The following is a 20,087-nucleotide window of genomic DNA, read 5'->3' on the forward strand; positions in this document are numbered from 1 at the left end:
ATGCTGTGTGCCCCTGCCTGACATCATGTGTAATGATTTATAATGCTGTGTGCCCCTGCCCGACCTCATGTGTAATGATTTATAATGCTGTGTGCCCCTGCCCGACCTCATGTGTAATGATTTATAATGCTGTGTGCCCCTGCACTACCTCATGTGTAATGATTTATAATGCTGTGTGCCCCTGACGTTCCTTATGTGTAATGATTTATAATGCTGTGTGCCCCTGCCTGACCTAATGTGTAATGATTTATAATGCTGTGTGCCCCTGCCTGACATCATGTGTAATGATTTATAATGCTGTGTGCCCCTGTATATTTAGATCCATTTAATGGAGCTGTAACGCAGTAACCGCACCAACCACAGACATGGTCTTGAAAAACAGGCTCCGAACTCTGGCTGAAACGCACATCCGTGTGAACATACGCCAAGGCCTGTGGTCAGAGCCAAAGGACACACATTTAACGGTCTCACGACCCAATCGACACGACCTTACAGGAAAGATCAATCAAATGTCACCTCTCACTGAGGGTGACGTCACCCAGCTTTTCTACTACGCTGAACAGACATTTCCCTAGTCCCTACATAAGGCCATTGGAACCCGAACTGAAGCACTGAGGCGCTACAGGGTCATCGCGCCCTCTTATATACACTCTTCAATCCATGACGTCACTTGCCCCGCCCTTCTCACTGTCAGGCGTCCCCGCCCACAGTGATGACGCGTTATCTATGCGTCGTAATCCCGGGGAGGCATGTGGTGCGCCCCATGGAACAAGAAGGCGGGAAATAGAAGAGGCCGCGTCACGTTACAGTCATGAGCTGAGTCCGTGATATAGGCCGGTGCAGACATGTCGGGGGACGGGCGGGAGAGCTGTAGGTGTGTGTGTTATCGAGGTGCTGGTCTCCATCACGTGGCTTTCTAGCTGTTTTGGAGACTACCACTCTCTCTGGATACCAGAGAATGGGAGTAGTAGTAATGCCCCAGGTTGAAGGTCATTGCATGGCTACCTGTGTGGTGCCCATTTCCGCCACAGACCTGGCCTGATATGTCCCAGTGACCCTGTGGGTGCAGGTAGTTGGGCTCTTACCTCGTTGGTAGCAACTATTAACCCCTTGGATGACTGGACATTAAAGGGAGTGTGTCAGCAGGAAATTCGGTTGCACCTGGCACAACGGGGGAGATTATGTAATGGAAACCTGGCAACCAATCAAACTCCATTTTTCATTTTCGAAAGGAGCTCTGAAAAATGGAAGGTGGAATCTGATTGGTTGCTATGGGCAACCCATAGCCCTACAGCAGGCATGCTCGACCTGCAGCTGTTGCAAAACTACAACTCCCACCATGCCCAAACAGCTATCAGCCTACAGCAGGGCATGGTGGGAGTTGTAGTATTGCAACAGGATATCCCTAACTGTCCATGCGCAGTTGAATGTAGTGATACCTTTCGCTTAGCGATCCGTTGCGTCTTTCTGGAGAAAAAGTATTTTTAATCTATATGCAAATAAACAGTTAAGTGCACTGAGGGCGGGCCCAAGCCACTTGTGCACCCTAGCTCCTCCTGCTTCATCTGCCGACCTGTCTTTCATTGACAGGACCAGGTTCCTGCATAGTATTCTCACCTGTGCCGGATCTCAATACCGTAATGAACAACGCAAGTGTAGCCTTAGGCCTCCTGCGCTCCGTATACGGAACCGTTCGTTTCAACGGATCCGCAAATAAAAAAAACGGAAGCTACTCCGTATGCATTCCATTTCTGTTCCGTTCAAAGCTAGTACATGTTCTATTATTGCCCGCAAATCACGTTCCGAGGCTCCATTCGTCAATGGTTCCGCCAAAAAAAGGAATGCACCCGTATGTCGCGTATCCGTTCCGTTTTTGCGGAACGATCTATTGAAAATGTTATGCCCAGCCCAATTTTTTAATGCACTTACTGTTTAAACATTATTGCATGCTTCCGTTTGCGATCCGCAAAAAGCGCATCACAAGCGGAACGGAAACACTACTGAAACAAAAAACGGACCGCAAAACCATACTGTCGTGTGCAAGAGGCCTTAGGGCTTGTTCACAAGACTGTTGCCCCTCCGTGCCCGTGCTGTGGACCGCAAAATGCGGTCCGCAATACACGGGCACCGGCCGTGGGGCTGCTGCATGCAGATCGCTACCCCATTCACTTGAATGGGGCCCGCGACCCGTCCGTTCCGCAAAAAGATAGAGCAAGTTCTATCTTTCAGCAGTGCGGAGGCACAGAACGGAACCCCATGAAGCACTCCGTAGTGCTTCCGTAGGGTTCTGTTCCGCACCGCATCTCCGGATTTGTGGACCCATTCAAGTGAATGGGTCCGCATCCGTGATGAGGAATGCACACAGAACGATGCCCTGTGTATTGCGGACCCGCGTTATGCAATACGGTAACGGTCGTGTGAACAAGCCCTTAATTGCATCGGGTCGCTAAGTGAAAGGCTTTGTACCTGGTCTGTCGGTGGATTTCCGGTGACACACTCCCTTTAAAAGGTCACAAAGCTTGAATGGGTCCGCGATCCGGGAGATGCGGAACGGAAGCACGGATCGGAAGCATTACGGAGTGCTTCTGTGGGTTTACTGTACGTGCCTCCGCACCGCAAAAAAGTAGTGCATGCGCTACTTTTTTGCGGTGCGGACAGATCACGGGCCCATTCAAGTTGAATGGGCCTAGATCTGTCTGCGGCAGCCGCACGGATGTTGCAGTGCATTGGGGACCGCAAACGGTCGTGTGCATGAGGCCTTAGGGTGAATAGGAGAGGGGAACAAAAGATCCCATGTGGGGCCTAATACTTATATAAAAAAAAAAGTAAAATAAAAAAAAAACACCAATATATTAAAAGTTTAAATCACCCCCTTCCAACTTTTACATATAAAAATATCTAAACAATAAAAATTATTTAACATATTAGGTATCGCTATGTCCGAAAATGTCTGAACTATTAAAATATATTTAAAAAATTACTATACAGTGAACGCCGTAACTGAAAAAAAATGTAAAAACATGAGATTTGCCATTTTTTTTTGTCATCTTGTCCCCCCAAAAAATTTAATAACAGTGATTACAATACGTACATACCACAAAAATGGTACCAACAAAAAATACAGTTCGTTACACAAAAAAACAAGCCCTCATACAGCTCTGTAGACCGAAATATAAAAAAGTTAATGGTTGTCAGAATATGGCAATTTTTTTCAAATTATTATTATTATTAAAATATATATATATAATTTTTTTTTTAGTAGTAAAATAATAAAAACCTATACAAGTTTGGTATCGCCGCATTCGTATTGAGCCGCAGAAAAAAGAGCTCAGGTCATTTTTAGCTCACATTGAATGCTGTGATGTCAAAACCCTAAAACCCTTGACCGAATTCAGATTATTATTTTTTTTCATTTTTGTCACACAAACAATTCCCCCCCCCCCTGTTTTCTAGTACGAGACATGGTAAATTAAATGGTGGCAATAAAAAAAAAAAATCCATCTTGTCCTGCAAAAAAAAGAAAGTCCTCATATAGCTGTGTGAACGAAAAAAGTTATGGGTATTGGAACAATCCAAAATGCAAAAATAAAAATGGGCCTCGACCTTAAGGGGTTAATGTACATTGATTCTACATGAATACAGCTCCCATACAGAACATAGATGGATCTGTATATCCTCGTAATGTGTATATTTTTTTTATTTTTTCAACGCTCCATTGACTTTTATGGGCAGAACATCTGTAATATAGGGATAGGACACTCTGTTTATTAAAAATAGGCTTGGCCATGTGAACATACACAGCCAGTGTGCAGATGGTTGGACGGGTGACCCGCTTTTTTTCTGTCGTCAGGATGAAGATTGTGAGCTGGAATATTAACGGTATTCGAGCAACACGCGTAGGACTCAAAGAGATCTTGGACTCTTTAGATGCCGACATCATCTGCCTCCAGGAAACTAAAGTCACCAGTAAGTGTTGTAGTCACAGGAGCCGAGTCCGTGGGGATGCAACCCATCTAAAACCTCTGCAGGGTCTGGATCGGGTATGACCGCATTGCAGTCGAGTACCGCAGGGGGCTCCAATTAAAGGGCTCTGCCCATCTCATACGTTGCTAGGAGACGCCACCAGTGTCATATAGGTGCAGGTCCCACCTCAGGTTTCCCAGTTCAGAAAGTGCTCGGGTACTTCCAGCAGTGTACTTTCCATTCATCGCTATGGGACTTACAAGAAGAGCCAGGCGCGCTTTCTTGACTCTTTTCGGAACTCCCATAGCAATGAATGGAGAGCATGTAGCACGCCTTCACTTCTGTTCTGCACATAGGAGTGGGACCAGATAGGACCTGTTGCTACCTGGCATTGATGGCCTATCCTAACGATATGCCATCAGTGTATGAGAGGGGCCAGCCCCTTTAACCCTTTAGCTACCAGCGCCGTACATGTATGGCACTGGAGCGATAGACAAACATGGTGCCCACGTGCAACCGGGCGTCATGGCTGGCAGGTCTCTGCTGTTTCAAAAGCTCGAGACCCGCGGCTAATTACTGCGATCGGCAATAATGCCGATCGCGGTAATTAAAGCCTTTAGATGCCGTGAGATCACAGCATCTAAAGGGTCAAAAAACCCGGAAGATTGTTATCGGCATCCTCTCTGGCCAATGAGGATGCCTGTAATTGTTTTCAACGCGCTCAGCCTCGCTTGAAGTGTGCAATTCTTATTTTGGCCACCAGGTGGCAGGCCAACATAAGAAAGAGGCAAGTTTAAATCGCCCCCCTTTCCGTATAATAAAAAAATAAATACCTAAATAACAAAAAATATAAACATCATGGGCATCACCGCAACCGACAACACCCGTATTATAAAAATATTTCTCGCTGGTATCATTGGGGGACACAGGACCGTGGGGACACAGGACCGTGGGACACAGGACCGTGGGTATAGCTTGCTGCTGCCACTAGGAGGCGACACTAGGCTGAAAAGTGATAACTCCTCCCCTGCAGGCTATACCCCCTCCAGCCTGGAGAGAGCATATCAGTTTTTAGCTTAGTGTCGTAGGAGGCAGACCTCCCTGCTTAGCAGGGTGGCTCTTTTACAATTTGTTTTTATTTTATTTTATTTTTTTAGGTTAGGGGCACAGATTCGCATGCGTCTCTGTCTCCCTGGGAGGCTGGCCGGTGTTGCCTGCTCCACCGCCCTGCCTCCCCCCAAGAAGACAAAGCGGACCAGGGCAGCCTCGCTCCCCTGCTTCCCGCCAGCAAGAGGGCCACCTACTCTCCAGCCCTTCTCTACCTGGACCCCTGATGCCTGGTGCCAGCGGTCGTGGGGTGGCCCTGCTGGTACAAGATTAAGGGTGAAGACCACAGATGAAGACAGGTGAGTTTTACTGCCCCTCCCTGTCCCCCTCACATGGCCACCTTCTGGAGGGGGTAACGAATCCTCCACCCGTCGCCCAGCTCACCTCGGTAGAAAGGGTTAATCCCATTCCGCGGCGGCGCCATCTTGTTTTCACCTTCCCGATCTAAAACAGGCGCCTTCTGCGCCCTATTCCGGTCCCTGCTCTCCGACCGACCGGGTGGCTTCCCGGCCGGCCAAGCGACGCATCTTCTCGGCGGCTCCTTCTGGAGCCCGCTAAGCCGTCCCAGGAGAGCAGGCAGAACGGTTCCCCATACTCGGCCGGACGCCGCAAAATCTAGGCCCCGGCTTTATTCGGGCCTACCTTTTTATTTCTTTCTTTTCCCTCCGGCCACGCTAATTTACTCCTCCGATGGGCTTACGCGGTCAGTGGACACAGGCGACCGCATTCCGGACATTGCTCCAGGTACGCTCTGTGCTGACTAGCGGTGAGTCCGGTCGGCCGGCGTCATAATTTAGTCCCCGGCTTTGCGGCCTTCTAGGCCGGACCTTCCTCACTCATTTCAGGCCCCTGTTTACTCTAGGTTTCTGTCTGCAGGCACAATGTGCCTTAATATTGCAGTATACAGCCCTCCCTGACCTCCTCTCCATAGCAGGCTAGGTCCCCACCAAAAAAAAAAAAAAAAAAAAAAAAAAAAAAATTATGCGCATACAGATCCTGCCTTCCTCAGCACACAAAATCCAATGGAGTGCATCTGAGGGATCCCAATCCGCCCTCCGGGCCGTTGGTTGATAATGATCCAACTGCATAAATCCAGTGGAGTACATCTGGAGGATCCCAATCCGCCCTCTGAGGCCGTTTGGTTGATTTTGCTCCAACTGCGCAAATCCAGTGGAGTACATCTGAGGGATTCCCATTCCGCCCTCCGGGCTGTTTGGTTGAGAATGCTCCAACTGCATAGATCCAGTGGGGTACATCTGGAGGATCCCAATCCGCCCTCTGAGGCCGTTTGGTTGATTACGCTCCAACCGCGCAAATCCAGTGGAGTACATCTGAAGGGATTCCCATTCCGCCCTCCGGGCCGTTTGGTTGATAATGCTCCAACTGCATAGATCCAGTGGGGTACATCTGGAGGATCCCAATCCGCCCTCTGAGGCCGTTTGGTTGATTATGCTCCAACTGCGCAAATCCAGTGGAGTACATCTGAGGGATTCCCATTCCGCCCTCTGGGCCGTTTGGTTGATAATGCTCCAACTACGTAAATCCAGTGGAGTACATCCGAAGGGTCCCCAATCCGCCCTCCGGGCCGTTTGGTTGATCATGCTCCAACTGCATAAATCCAGTGGGGTACATCGGAAGGATCCCAATCCGCCCTCTGAGGCCGGTTGGTTAATGGTGCTACAACTGCGCAAAATCCAACTGCGCAAAAATCCAGTTGAGGACAACTGAAACTTCCCATCCACCCTCCGGGGGCGTCTGTTTGAGTTTCTCCTCCTGCGCAACTCACCGGAGGACCTCTGGAAGTTCCCAATCCACCCTCCTGGGTCGTTTGGTTAATAGAGCACCGTCTGCGCAATCGGTGAGCAGACCTTTGGTTCCATTCCACCTCCGGGTAGTTTTGGTTCTTATATCGACACCGCCACAGCCTGCAACAGCCATGGGCTAGAGGCTGAGAGGTGGAACTGCGCACGAGTGGGCCGAAGCAGGACAGTTATTCGGACTCCGACATGATTCCGGATTATTTTTCCTAGATTACGTCCGTGCTAACCGGTTCTGGTGTAGCATTAACCCCTTCCTTAGGCACTATTTACTCTTCTACTAGATACAGTGCTTAATTTGGGTATTACCTCCTTCCTGAGGTGGACTGACCTCACTAGCATTAGCCTCAATGCCAGCCATAGGTGCCCCTCGTTCTGTGAGTGGCGGAATTGAAGTTCCACTGAGCTCAGTATCGTCAGCATACATTAACCTTTTGTATAGGTGGCATTATGGCATTCTCACTGCTGTCGCAAATGTTGACATACGCATTACCCCCTTACTGGGGTGGGATGATGGCACTTCCCACAGGGTACGGAACTCGTCATATGCAAGTTCCTGCTAGGTGCGTTACCCCCTTCGATGGGTGTTGTATTTGCACTACCTCGGGTTACAGTACTTACTGGATATGTTACTCCCGATCATAGGTAATGCGTTGGCACTGCCACTGGGCGCAGTGCTTGGCGTAGATTTTCCCCCTCCATTGAGTGGGTACTTACACTTCCGTGGATCGCGGTTCTGACTATCGCTACCCCCTTCCCTAACCGGGGATTTGCGCTTCCGTCGGTCTCCCATTTGCCATCACATACTTCCTAGGGCATTACGCTCTACAAACGATCCAGTTACGGGGGAATCGCTACCTCTTTGTATGCTGTATTTCAGCTACGCCACGACTTTAGATGCCTTGGTTTCTTTCACAGGTGGTCTGTGGCAACAGTCGGTACCGCTGGTGCCTGATATTCTCCATCTAGTGGCATATGGATTTTGCCACTGGATACTATGGATACTCTCATATTGTATCCCTTTTTCTTCATGCACTTATTGGAGACACAAGAATGTGGCCTTTGTGCTCTCAGGGGGTCACCAGCCTTGTGTGTCCTAGTGACTCCCTATCCCTATGAGCCTCCACCGTTGCAGGTCAGTCACACTGCACAGAGTACTGGTCAAGATCCGGCAAGCCGAATATTCCACCGACTCCGGGTGCTTCGTCTACCACTCATCCTTGTCTGGGTGAGGGCGTTATGCTGGCAATCTGCAGTGGCTACTACAACGGCTTATCCTTCGCAGGGTAGTCTTCGTGCTAGGGCTAGATGCTCCTAATCGCTGTAGCGAGACGACCCCCCTCAGGTAGGGGTTCTGCCCTGGTACTAATTCGGCAGTTGCTCCTGTTCAGCGCCCTTGTCAGGTGGAGGGTTAAGGTTAGCTCTACTGGCTGGGCCAGCTTGATACCAGAACTTCTACTGGATGTCCTCCGGCCTTCCCCTCATGTCCACGCTGGCGGAGCATGCGGTAGCCCCTACCGCACGAGGGGTGTTTGAGTCACCACTACATGCTGAGGTTCCTTCTGCACAGTTCTTTCGTCAGGCAACAGATTCCTCTGACAAGAGAATCAGTGACCTCTACGGGTGGCCTACTCTTCGGCTGGAGTATGGCGTGAGCATTACTCTTGGGGCTTCCCTTGTAGGGCCCCCCCTTCCGGCGGAGGATCGCATCACCACTAGACGCTGTAGAGCTCCAGTTTCACATGGGAATGGGCTTTAGTTCTGGCCTCTTTTTGGTTTACTACCAATGGGGGTCCGTGGCTCTGACAACTGTTGTCCTTCTGCCACATCCAATCCATATCCATATGTTTGAGAGACGCTCGTGATGTTAGCCGAAACGTGTCAGTGTTGTATGTGTCCAATAGAGACATCATCTTTTGTTGAAGACTACAATGAGTGCCGGTCCTCTTCATTATTATTGTTGACTATTGTCCTTCTGTCGTCTGCTCGGGGATGGTGATAGTGTAGTTACCATGGCTGATCAGCACCTACCTTTTGAGTGCGTTCTACTGGGTAGATCAGTCCCTACGGCACTCGTCAACACTAGATTGCCGTTCTAAGCGGGACCTGGATTCTAGTAGTCATACCGTATCGCCATTGGTGCTACCTGTCTTCAGATGTCAGTGATATCACCTCAAGCAATGGTGGTTGTTCATTCACTGCTCAGTCCGGGGGTTGACTGAGAGCCCTCCCAAGACGGGTAGAGCGGGTGTCTGTTGCGACGTCCCCCGCTAGTAGGGGTTTCGTCCCCGGTACGGATCACACGTTTCCTTTCCGGTCTCCCCTCGTGGTGGATAACTGATCTCCTTATCCTCCTGTCTAGCTGACCAGTAGTCATGGGTGGTACGGCTCTGGAAGCCCATCTCTATTTTTTCACGGACCCAGGGTTCCTCGGTTATGGTGGAGGCGTTGGACGTCGTGGTCGAACTTCACCCGACTAGAGTATTTCTCTCATCTTTGTTCCACTCATCTGCCCTTCCAGGCAGCGTTGCCGCTTTGTTGAAATATGGTCACTGACGGGGTTTCCCATCACTGGCGGTGCTCTCATTGGCTTTACTATCCCTTTCCCGTGGGGCATTGATCCTTTGACCTGCAGTGGGGCACGCCTGGCTCAGGCGTTTGTTTCTTAGTGATTCTCAGGCAGCTTCTCTCACTAGAAATCTCACCACCAGCCTCTATGGCTATAGGGGCGTTGGTCTACCGATATTCCGCTCCCTAGGGGGTGTTCTCTGGGCCAGAGGTGAATCCTACGGGCTTGGCCTTTTTAGTTCTGCTTCCACAGCTGCGGCCGGGAGCCAGCTGTTGGTGGCGTTATTTTTTATTTTTATTTTTTTCTCTGAATTGATTTGCCTTCTTGTGCGTACTGTTTTCTTTGAGTATGGCATCGGGCAGTGTTCCGTCCAGGATCCTCTTTTTTCGCAGAAGGTGGTCGCCTTTCCACGCCTCGCAGACATGGGTTTCTTTTCTTTCTCCCTCGTAGTACATGGACCGAGCTCTCCATCAGCCATGTGATTTGGCCTATGACCTTGCTTGTCCTTGTCTAGCACTTACAGCCCTACGGACTTCTACCAATTCTTATCTTGGGGTCCTTGTCAAGGCTGCGGCCTCCAAGGGATGTTTTTCAGATTGATCTGTTCAACAGTTGCTCGGGCATGCGCCCTCGGGTGAGCAACGCCCAGCTGAGTCTTGGCCCACCCGACCTGCGGTCGGCGCTTCTCGGGTCCATCTCCTTCATGCAGTAGCTTCCAGTGTTGAAGGCGGTATCTTGGTCTTCCGGGCACACGTTCTTCAAGTCTTACCGGGTGCCTTCCTAGGCGCCGGCGGGTACTGTTCCGGGCAGCAAATTCTTGCAGGCGGCAGTGAGTTACGCATCCTCGAGGGTTTCTTCTCCATGGGCATGTGATTTGTTCCCTCCCCGTGGACTGCTTTAGGACGTCCCACGGTCCTGTGTCCCCCAATGATACCAGCGAGAAAACGAGATTTTTGTGAAACTCACCTGTAAAATCTCTTTCTCGCGTGGTTCATTGGGGGACACAGCTCCCACCCAGTGATTTCTGTTTGCTGTGATTGTTGGCGGTTGTGGAGCCAGTATGGCCCCAGTTCTGGTTTGCTCCGGCTGGCGTTGGTCATTTGTTGGTCATTTGTTGATTGTTTACCGTATGGTTATTTTTTCCTACTCCTATTGCTTGGGCACAAACTGATATGCTCTCTCCAGGCTGGAGGGGGTATAGCCTGCAGGGGAGGAGTTATCACTTTTCAGCCTAGTGTCGCCTCCTAGTGGCAGCAGCAAGCTATACCCACGGTCCTGTGTCCCACGGTCCTGTGTCCCCACGGTCCTGTGTCCCCCAATGAACCACGCGAGAAAGAGATTTTACAGGTGAGTTTCACAAAAATCTCGTTTTTTCCAATGCGGCCAATGGCTGTCACGGACGTTCCCGCAATAAGTGGCAAGAGATCGGTGAGACTGGTAACACGTAGTTTGATCTGACATGTTTTCTGTTTGGATCAAATAACGTCTGTGTTGTTTCTGGTGCTTGCCGCACCTTCTTTCCCCAGGTGTGACTATTAGGCTAGGTCTACACGACGACATTTGTTGCACGACAATTTTTATAATGGCAGTCTATAGTGTCGCACTGCAACATACTGCGACACGACAGTTGCAGAAAATCCATTTGAGATGGATTTTTCTGTGACAGTCGCAGCGCGAGACCATAGACTGCCATTATAAAAATTGTTGTATGACAAATGTTGCAGTGTAGTTGTGCCCTATCTGTCGCGCAACAAATGTTGTCGTGTAGACCTAGCCTTAGGGTCATTTAACCTTCTCTGTTTATAGTTGCTTCTCCCACAATGCTGTGCGGTTTTTAGCTTCTGTTTGGACCTTTGGATAGATTGTGGTTGGATTTTGGCTGAGTTCCTGGTGCTTCCATTGCTCCTTTGAAGTTAAGTCTTTCCTTTCCCTTTAGTATTTTGTTTAGATTCTGTGTGTTGCATTTCCCTATTGTTTGTATTAGGCCTAAGGGAGACTCCTGTTCGTCCTTCCTTTTGGAGGAACAGGTAGTCTCGTCCCTGCCATTAGTACCAGGGTCCTATGGGGCTTGATAGGACTCTGGGTTTTCCTGCGTATGATCTCACCTACCCTTGGGGTCTGTTCATACTGGCAGTCAGTCAGAATTTTGGTTAGAGTTTTCACTAGGAGGTATCCATCTTCCTTCCCTAGTTCTCAGGACTGATTTGCTGTTCCTCCCTTCCCTCCTATGCTCAGTGTGGTGTTTCCCTCCCACACCGAAGCGTGACATTGGTGTAACAGAAAAAAGGGTAAAAATGGGCAATTTGCCATTTTTTCAGTGCTTCTCTTACTCAAAAAAATGGAATGTGATCAGAAGTCACACACACTCCAAAATGGTATCAATAAAAACTACACATCGTCCCGCAAAAAAAAAAGAGCCCCACATGGCTCAGTAGATATAACTATTAAAAAGTTATGGGGGGCAGAATATGGTGATGTAAAAGAAAAAATAACTTTTTTTGTTTCAAAGTTAAAATGTATTTTTACACTATTTAGATATAATAAAAAAAAACTGTGGTATCGTTGTAGTAGTACTGACCCAGAGAATGAAGGACATCGGTCAGTTTTTAGAGCTTCCCTCTACATTGTATTTGCCATAAATAACGGTTGCATTAGAAAGTCCAACTTGTCCTGCAAAAAATAAGCCCTCATTCAGCTACGTGAATGGAAATATAAAAAGTTATGGCTCAAGGAAGATAGGGAAGAAAAATGAAAACGAAAAAACCTCTGGGTTTCAAAACATTGGGACCGCATTGCTTCTAGTCATTTGTCATAATGGACGCAAAGCCATTAACAATCACCACCAACTAAACAATGTGGTCCTGATTCGGTACTGGGAGCCCGCCACGGCTCATGCGGCCACACTGTGTGGTCACACCTAACACATTCCTTCTTCTCGACCCTCTTTTCTGCCTTGCCTACGTCTAAGCGGCCACACAGTCAAGTTTCCTGATGCAGGCCCATCTCATTTATCATTTTCTACATCTGTTTTAGGCTTAGACCTCTAGGCCTCTCCATAATTTTGGCAGATCCGCCGCCAGCGCATCTAAAATGCCGGTCTTAACAAATGACCCCCCCCCCCCAATGTGTCTTCTGCTCTTTATCCGCTTTCTCACTTGCGGCCTGAGATCAGAAATTGATAGGTTCTCGTCATCTGTCCGTAGGAGACTTGCTGGAGGAGCCCGTCGCTATAGTTGAGGGGTACAATTCCTACTTCAGTTTCTGCCGTGTGAGAAGTGGATACTCTGGTAAGTAGTAATTCCTTTTTAACCCTTTCAGATTCCACCCTATTCACGTCTGCTACATGGTGATCATGGGGCGGCTGCACGGTCCAGTATTGTTACACACGACATGGTGCATAGTGGGGTCAGTGAATGGACCGTGTGGCTCAGTGGGGTCCTAATTCGATTCCAACTAATATTTTAATTGGCTATAAGATGGACCCCGGACCCTAGATTGTGAGCCCCACAGCACAGGCACGGAGGGGCAACGGTCTTGTGACTGAACAGCGCTGCAGAATATGTTGGTGCTATATCAATAATGGAAATGAATAGTACATCCATACCAGCTTCAGATGGATCCATTGTGTCTGGGCGGAAGACATCAATGCAAATGATCTCCTAATGGGCCGTTACTCGCACGCTTCGTGATAGTAATGGACTTTTAGTTATGGGAGTAAATCTGGCTATATACATCAGATCAGGGATGCTCAACCTGCGGCCCTCCAGCTATTGTAGGGTGATAGCTGTAGGCTTTCCGGGCAAGCAGGGAGTTGTAGTTTTGCAGCAGCTGGAGGGCCGCAAGTTGGGCATCCCTGCATTAGATCATTGACTAAGTGTGGGGGGCTATGACTATTAGGGGGTTGGGAAGGTACGAGACCTGAGGGAGGATGGGTGTGGGTGACTAATGGAGAAATGGTGAGGGTACCTGAAGTAATTACTGGGGAAAGTGGTTAGCGGCCTGGAATGACTACTAGAAAGAAGTAGGAAGGAGGAGGGGTGGACACATTTAGGGCTCATGCACACAAACGTATTTTATTTCCGTGTCTGTTCCATTTTTTCTTTTACAGTTCCGTATACAGAACCATTTACTTCAATGGGTCTGCAAAAAAAAAAAAAAAATGGAAATGACTCCGTGTGCATTCCGTTTCTGAATGTCTGCATGTCCGTTCTGCCCAAAAAAATGAACATGTCTGCAAAATGGACAAGAATAGGACAAGGACAGGCATTGTTACAATGATCCGCAAAAAAAACCAATAACTGATGCAACATGGACCTCACACGGATGTCATGCGTTTTTTTTGCGGATCCCTGTTACATACATACGGTCGTATGGGCATAAGCCCTTATGGAAGCTTTCCGCTGACATCTGTCAGGGGCAATATTAAGGGCATCTGTCAGCAGTTTTGTAGCTATGACACTGGCTGACCTGTTACATGTTACAGAGCTGAAGACATCTGTGTAGATCCCATGTTCATATGTGCCCGCATTGCTGAGAAGAGTGATGTTTGCATATATGCAAATGAGCCTCTAGGAGCAATGGGGGAGTTGCCATTACTCATAGAGGCTCTGCTCTCTCTGCAACTGCTGTTCCCTCTGCACTTTGATTGACAGGGCCAGGTGCGATGACTTTTACACTGCCTGGTCCTGTCAATCAAAATGCAGAGGGCGCGGCAGTTGCAGAGAGAGCTGAGGCTCTAGGTGTAATGGTAACGCCCCCATTGCTCCTACAGGCTCATTTGCATATATTAAAACATTTTTCTCAGCAATGCGGGCACATATGAACATGGGACCAACACAGATGTCTTCAGCTGCCAAGTGCACATGTAACAGGTCAGCCAGTTTAATAGGTACAGAACTGCTGACAGATGCCCTTTAAACATATGTAGCTTATAAAGACTAGCTGAATAGATTGTAAATCACCCAGCGGATCATTCTCTGTCCTACAGGAGTTGCTACGTTCTGTAAAAACACCACAACCCCATTGGCGGCAGAGGAGGGTCTCTCAGGACAACTGAACGGTCACAAAGGGTCTATTGGCTGCTATGGCAATACGGAGGAGTTCTCTGAAGAGGAGCTACTGTCCCTAGACCAAGAGGGGAGAGCCGTGATCACACAGCACACGATTCTGTAAGTTGTGGATTCCTTCACCTGACTGTATGACATCTGCAAACACTGGTAATCTAGTAATCCAGACACGTGATTCCATATTATCGGATAAATGCAGCTGCAGCCATAAGTACTGTATTTGTTAAAGGGAACCTGTCATCCCCTGTATGCTGCCTTCACTGAGGGCAGCATAAAGTAGTGACAGACGTTCTGATTCCAGCCGTGTGTCATTCAGGAGCTAAAAGTAAGTGGTTGCCGAGAATCAGCATCGTAATCGGAGCCGTCTGGGCCTGGAAAAGAGTCCTGGCTGTCTCAGAAGAGTCATGGTTATTTATGAGCTCCTCCATGATCTCTCCCACCTGCTGATTGGCAATCTTCTCCTTCGTGTTCTCCCTAGGAGAGAACTGTCAGTCGTCGGTAGGTGGGCAGGGAGATCGGGAGCTCATGAATAACCAGGACTCTTCTCAAACCGCTGTGACTCTTTTTCCAATGATTATGTTGATGGTTTTTGTCATCCACTTGGTTTTAGCTCATAAATGACAAACCGCTGAAATCAGTGTCTGTCACTACTTTATGCTTCCCACGGGTTCCTTTTAAAGGGGTTGCAGTTGGGCAAACCTACCTCTCTTTCCTGGGGAGAGCTGCAAAGGGAAACCATACTTGCATCTTCCCCGCTGCTGGGTCCCAGCTCCTTGGTTTTCCAGCCTCGGCTGCCCTTTTTGGGGGGCCCCTCGTAGTCAACATCCACTTTGATGCCACTGCAGCTGTGACCTGCTCCTCTTGCATTATGTCAATTGGTCATAAGGTGCAAAAGGGTCAGGTGGCATCAAAGTGGATGTTGACAGCGGTGACCCAAAAGAGGCAGACGCGGCCAGGGAGCAAAGTAGTCAGGACCCATGGGCAGGTGAGCATATTTCCCTTTGCTTACCTGCCCTGGAGGGGGGGGGGGTTGCTGGAACCCCCCAAAAGGTAGCCAGCTCCTTTTAAGGTTACCACTGGTGAAAATGGTGGGATGGGGTGAGTGTTATATTCTTAATAGTAACACTATGATTCTCTATGGGATGGCCAAAGGTAGCTCAGCGGTCAGCTAGCTATGTCCTGTAGCTCCATATAGTATGAATTCAGCAGCAGTAGACGTATACAATCTGCCGATCTAATCCTATGGGGATGCAGAACACCCCCCCCCCTCCCTCCGTTCTCATAATCACTGCAATCCCAGCAATCAGACCCCCATTGTTCATAGAGGATACGTTTCTAGCTTTCCACATTGTGAATGATAGTGGTATAAATTCTGTCTTCCAGCACAGCGGACGGTAAGGAGGACACTCTGACTGTGATCAATGTTTACTGCCCGAGAGCAGACCCCGAGAAGCCTGAACGCAAGACCTACAAACTGCGCTTCTACCGCTTGCTTCAGATCCGTGCAGAAACCATTTTGAGAAATGGAGGGTAAGTGGGAAGGCCAGAGGCCGATGCATGTGTGATTTGCAATGGAAATGATTAATTCGTGACTGTATTCGTTCTTTGTTTCAGCCATGTGATTATACTGGGTGACGTGAATACGTCTCATAAACCCCTTGACCACTGTGATCCGACAGATCTGGTAAGTTCTGGGGCATCTGTGAAGAGAACCTATTTAACGACTGTGCCTGGTACTGCAATTCAGCCCCATTGACTTAAATGGCGCTGGGCGGCAGCATCATAGAGACGAGCTGCTGTATGAATGCAGAGCGGCGCCCCTTTTATTCTAATGGTAGTCATTCCGTTCACCACCAACCAGACGTCAATGTTTTTAGTCCCAGAAAACCCCTTTAAAGTTATCCCCTATCCACAGCTAATAGGTCGGTGGGGGTTCCTACCACTGTGAGTAGGAGATAACTTGCAACAACAGGAATACTCCTTTTAAAGCGGTTGTTCGAGCTTTTATTATTGATGACCTATCCTCCGACAACCGGCACCCCCGCCGATCAGCTGTATGAGGAGACGGTGCGCGCAGGCGCACGTGCCTTCTCCCGTCTTTCTGCTCACCGCTGCTGTCTATGGCAAAGCAGCAGCAAACCGGAAGGGAGACGGCACGTGCTGATCGGTGGGGGTGCCGGTTGTCGGACCCCCACCGATCTAATATTGATGACCTATCCTGAGGATAGGTCATCAATATTAAAAGCCCGGACAACCCCTTTAAGCCTCTGATTGCTAGTCCCTGCCCTATTGTAAGATTGGTCCAGCTATCCACTAGCGGTATATATTGAATTGCAGCATTAAAGGGAACCTTTCACCGGGATTTTGCGTATAGAGCTAAGGACATGGGTTGCTAGATGGCCGCTAGCACATCCGCAATACCCAGTCCCAATTTGATACATATGCAAATTAACCTGAGATGAGTCAGCGACAGGACTACTCTCAGGTTAATTTGCATATGTATCAAATCGGTTTTTTTTTACACAATAAAAGCACACAGAGCTATGGGGACTGGGTATTGCGGATGTGCTAGCGGCCAACTAGCAATCTATGTCCTCAGCTCTATACACAAAATCCCGGTGACAGGTTCCCTTTAAAATGAAAGAATCGTGGCCTGTTTTATACTTCTACAGCGCCACCTTGTGTTGTAGAAATTTACTGCATGCCTATAGAGTTTAGAGGGTTATTTCCTTCTGCAGGATATGCCGTAAATGTTGACTAGAAGCTTCCTTGGCTATTTTCTGAGCTCCCATAGCAGTGAATGGAGAGATCCGAGCACACTCGGCCTCCTCAACAATCACTGTGGTCACAAGATGGGGCCCCGTTCTAGAGATGGGTGCAAGTCACATTTGTAGGACAAAGTTCTTTCTCCTATAGTGTGCAAGCACGACAACCGCTGCTGGATTAGAAGGGTGGTCGTAACCATGGAAACGAGCAGTGTATAATGTGATGGGAAAATGAATCCAGCCAGCAAAGGAGGCAATATGGAGAATCACAATACATTAGTGCCTTGTATTGACTTTCTCTACATGATAAATGCCATTTGCTGAAGTGAGACAACCCCTTTATGTGAGGTCCTCTGGGAACCTGCAATAACATGAAGTAGAGAGAGAGGGAAAACTAATTTTGGAAACAAATGTGGATTTATAATGTTGTTTCCATAAGTTATTTTACCCTTTACATGTTGGTTTTAGCTTTTATATTCATTTCATTCTTTTTGCATTTGTTTTCACATCAACATTTTAGGAAGTTTTTGAGGAGAACCCAGGACGACAGTGGTTGAACCAGTTCCTTGCTGACCCTACCACATCCAAAACGGAAGATGCCAATCAACCAAATGTTGGGGGTCTGTTTCTGGACAGCTTCCGTTACTTTCATCCCACCCAGAAGAATGCCTTCACGTGCTGGTGTTCTGCTTCTGGCGCACGGCAGACCAACTATGGCACTCGCATAGACTATATTCTGGCCAACCGAAAGCTGGTAGAAGCTGAGTTTTTGGACTCCATTATTCTGCCAGAGGTTGAAGGATCTGACCATTGCCCAGTTAAAGTGCTTATGAAATGTTTCCCACTGGCAGCTCTCAAATGCCCGTCCCTATGCACCAAGTACCTCCCAGAGTTTGCTGGTCGGCAGCAGAAGCTTTCTCAGTTTCTGGTTAGAAAGAACAAATACTTGCTTGAAGTTTCAACTGGAGACACCAAGGAGCAGTCAAGTTCTCAGTCCTCAAGTGAAAGCTCTGAACCAAGTGCTGCCCGTAAGAGGACAAATGAGAAGGTTGGCGGAAGTAATGGTAAGAAAGGTAAACCGGGTCCCAAAAGTGGGCAGGGCAGCCTTCTCGGCTTCTTCAAACCCGTCGTCCCTAAGTCAACAGCCTTGAGCAATGGTGAGAAGAAGTCTGTAATCTCTGAGTCTGAGACGAAGAATGTGACGCTAACGACACAACAAGGCTGTTCTCTGCCTCCAACCTCTGGAAGTCAAAATGGAAACCAACCGCCAACTGCCTTCTGGAAGACCCTTCTGAAAGGACCACCTCCTCCACCCAACTGTAAGGGTCACGGAGAGCCCTGTGTCCTGCGTACGGTAAAAAAGTCCGGTCCTAACTGCGGCCGTCAGTTCTATGTCTGTGCTCGGCCTGTGGGCCACTCTTCCAACCCGCAGGCGCGGTGCAACTTTTTTCTGTGGGTTAACAAAAAATCTGGAGCAGATGGATGATCGCTGCGTTTACAACAGATACTTCCTTTAGTTTATTAAAGGGGTTGTACAGGAGCAGAAAAACATGGCTGCTTTCTTCTGGAAACGGTGCGTCTTGTATCTCCCCGCCATAGAGTGCATGGAGACACAGCCTCTGGACAGGTGTGGTGCAATGTTCGTTAGAAAGCAGCCATGTTTTTCTAATCCGGTACAATCTCTCTAATTTACAATATGGTGCTAAGTGAAACCTATCACGTACAGTCTTCATATAGGCCCAGCGGTCACAACCAACGTTTTCATGAACTGAATCTTCCTATTGTCCTTAGAGGGGAAGTTAAAGAGCATCTGTCAGCAGTTTTGTACCTATGACACTGGCTGACCTGTTACATGTGCACTTGGCAGCTGAAGGCATCTGTGTGGGTCCCATGTTCATATGTGCCCGCATTGCTGAGAAAAGGGATGTTTTAATATATGCAAATGAGCCTTTGGGAGCAATGGGGGCGTTACCATTACACCTAGAGACTCAGCTCTCTCTGCAGCTGCACTTTGATTGACAGGGTCAGGCAGAGAAAATTTGATCCCTGTCAATCAAAGTGCAGAGGACGAGGCAGTTGCAGAGAGAGCTGAGCCTCTACGAGTAACTGTAACGCCCCGTTGCTCCTAGAGGCTCTTTTGCATGTAATAAAACATCATTTTTCTCAGCAATGCGGGCACATATGAACACGGGACCAACACAGATGCCTCCAGCTGCCAAGTGCACATGTAACAGGTCAGCCAGTGTCATAGGGACAAATCTGCTGACAGATGCCCTTTAAGAAACCTTCATCCTCTGATATCAGCATTAAGCCCAGTCTAGCATTTCAGACTGAAGGAGATGTAGTAGACCAAAATCCATGTGAAACCACATCCTAAATTCATATTTCCAAAGATTATCTCTGACTGCCATTGACCGGCTCCGGAGGTTCTGAAATTGGTCTTAGTCTCCACTGGTTTCAACTTGAGTGGAATCCCCCCCCGCGCCCCCCGTTACGCAACTTTTTAAATAGGACTTTTAAGTCCCAAGCACTTAGTTTAAAGGGGTTTTCTGAGATTTTGATAGTATTGACCTATCCTCAGGATAGGTCATCAGTATCTGCTTGTTTGGGGTCTGACATCCCGGACCCCTGTCAGTCAGCTATTTGAGAAGGCACCGGCGTTCACATTCACTTGAGGCTGAGCCCGATACCAAGCATAGCCACCATATCGCCTATACAATGTACGGCACCTCGCTCACAGGAGCGCCGCTGCCTTCTCAAACAGCTGATCGGCGGGGGTCCCGGGTATCTGACATCCAAT

At 48.5% G+C, this 20,087-nt stretch overlaps 1 protein-coding gene across 4 annotated transcripts; it reads left to right on the plus strand.

The window, feature by feature from the left end:
* The first annotated feature begins 737 nt into the window (after positions 1 to 737).
* On the plus strand, positions 738 to 19,140 carry APEX2 (apurinic/apyrimidinic endodeoxyribonuclease 2). 4 transcript variants are annotated; one of them, XM_044268673.1, is made up of 7 exons: positions 738 to 874; positions 3,851 to 3,966; positions 12,660 to 12,743; positions 14,444 to 14,624; positions 15,906 to 16,052; positions 16,137 to 16,206; positions 17,808 to 19,140. In XM_044268673.1, exons 1-7 carry the CDS (start codon positions 846 to 848, stop codon positions 18,771 to 18,773), a joined length of 1,593 nt encoding a protein of 530 aa, XP_044124608.1. In that variant the 5' UTR covers positions 738 to 845; the 3' UTR covers positions 18,774 to 19,140. The 4 variants fall into 4 exon arrangements, with proteins under 4 accessions (XP_044124608.1, XP_044124610.1, XP_044124609.1 ...); XM_044268675.1 differs by having other exon boundaries at positions 741 to 820; XM_044268674.1 differs by having other exon boundaries at positions 747 to 870.
* Positions 19,141 to 20,087: the final 947 nt, after the last annotated feature.

Source organism: Bufo gargarizans, chromosome 9, assembly GCF_014858855.1.
Source record: "Bufo gargarizans isolate SCDJY-AF-19 chromosome 9, ASM1485885v1, whole genome shotgun sequence".
NCBI lineage: Eukaryota > Metazoa > Chordata > Amphibia > Anura > Bufonidae > Bufo > Bufo gargarizans.